Raw genomic sequence first — 400 nt, forward strand, 5'->3', positions numbered from 1 at the left:
GTGCCTCCGGGGCCGCGAGGACCCCACGGCCTCGCTCGGAACGACCCGGCTGCAAGGAGGGACGGCGGCGCAGGGTAGGGCCACGTGGGTGGCAGGAACCGGCTCCTCGGTTGTGACCGTTTATTTACTGAGCTGCATTTCCTGACAATACAAGGCGACCGTGCTTCGCGATCGCTGCACGCCTCTGCCGTGCAGCCGAAATCGTGCACCGACACGGGCACCAGAAGCCAGGGGGCAGCCGGGGCTCTCAGGGCCCCGCCCCGCGGCTCAGCCAGCAAGGCTCGGAGGACGTCCGCGGCCACAACCGGCGTCCTCGCGGTCTCCGGTCCCGGGACCAGGGCTCTTGGCGCGGCCCGACCACCGCTGCAGCCTCGGTGGGTGGGGGCCCTGCCGCCCGCGG

The 400-nt window shown here is 72.0% G+C and overlaps 2 protein-coding genes across 2 annotated transcripts in view; both read right to left on the reverse strand.

Moving 5' to 3' along the window:
- Positions 1 to 138, reverse strand: part of DNLZ (DNL-type zinc finger) — a 1,769-nt gene extending 1,631 nt beyond the window's left edge. The window contains exon 1 of the mRNA XM_014582055.2: positions 129 to 138. Within this exon, the coding sequence (XP_014437541.2) occupies positions 129 to 138 (10 nt within the window). The remainder of the gene's footprint in view (positions 1 to 128) is intronic.
- Positions 139 to 267: 129 nt separating this feature from the next.
- Positions 268 to 400, reverse strand: part of CARD9 (caspase recruitment domain family member 9) — a 16,322-nt gene continuing 16,189 nt past the window's right edge. Inside the window, exon 14 of the mRNA XM_027766282.1 lies at positions 268 to 387. Coding sequence (XP_027622083.1) covers positions 268 to 387 — 120 coding nt within the window. The remainder of the gene's footprint in view (positions 388 to 400) is intronic.

The sequence above is a fragment of the Tupaia chinensis genome, unplaced genomic scaffold, assembly GCF_000334495.1.
Source record: "Tupaia chinensis unplaced genomic scaffold, TupChi_1.0 Scaffold142100_1, whole genome shotgun sequence".
Classification (NCBI taxonomy): domain Eukaryota; kingdom Metazoa; phylum Chordata; class Mammalia; order Scandentia; family Tupaiidae; genus Tupaia; species Tupaia belangeri.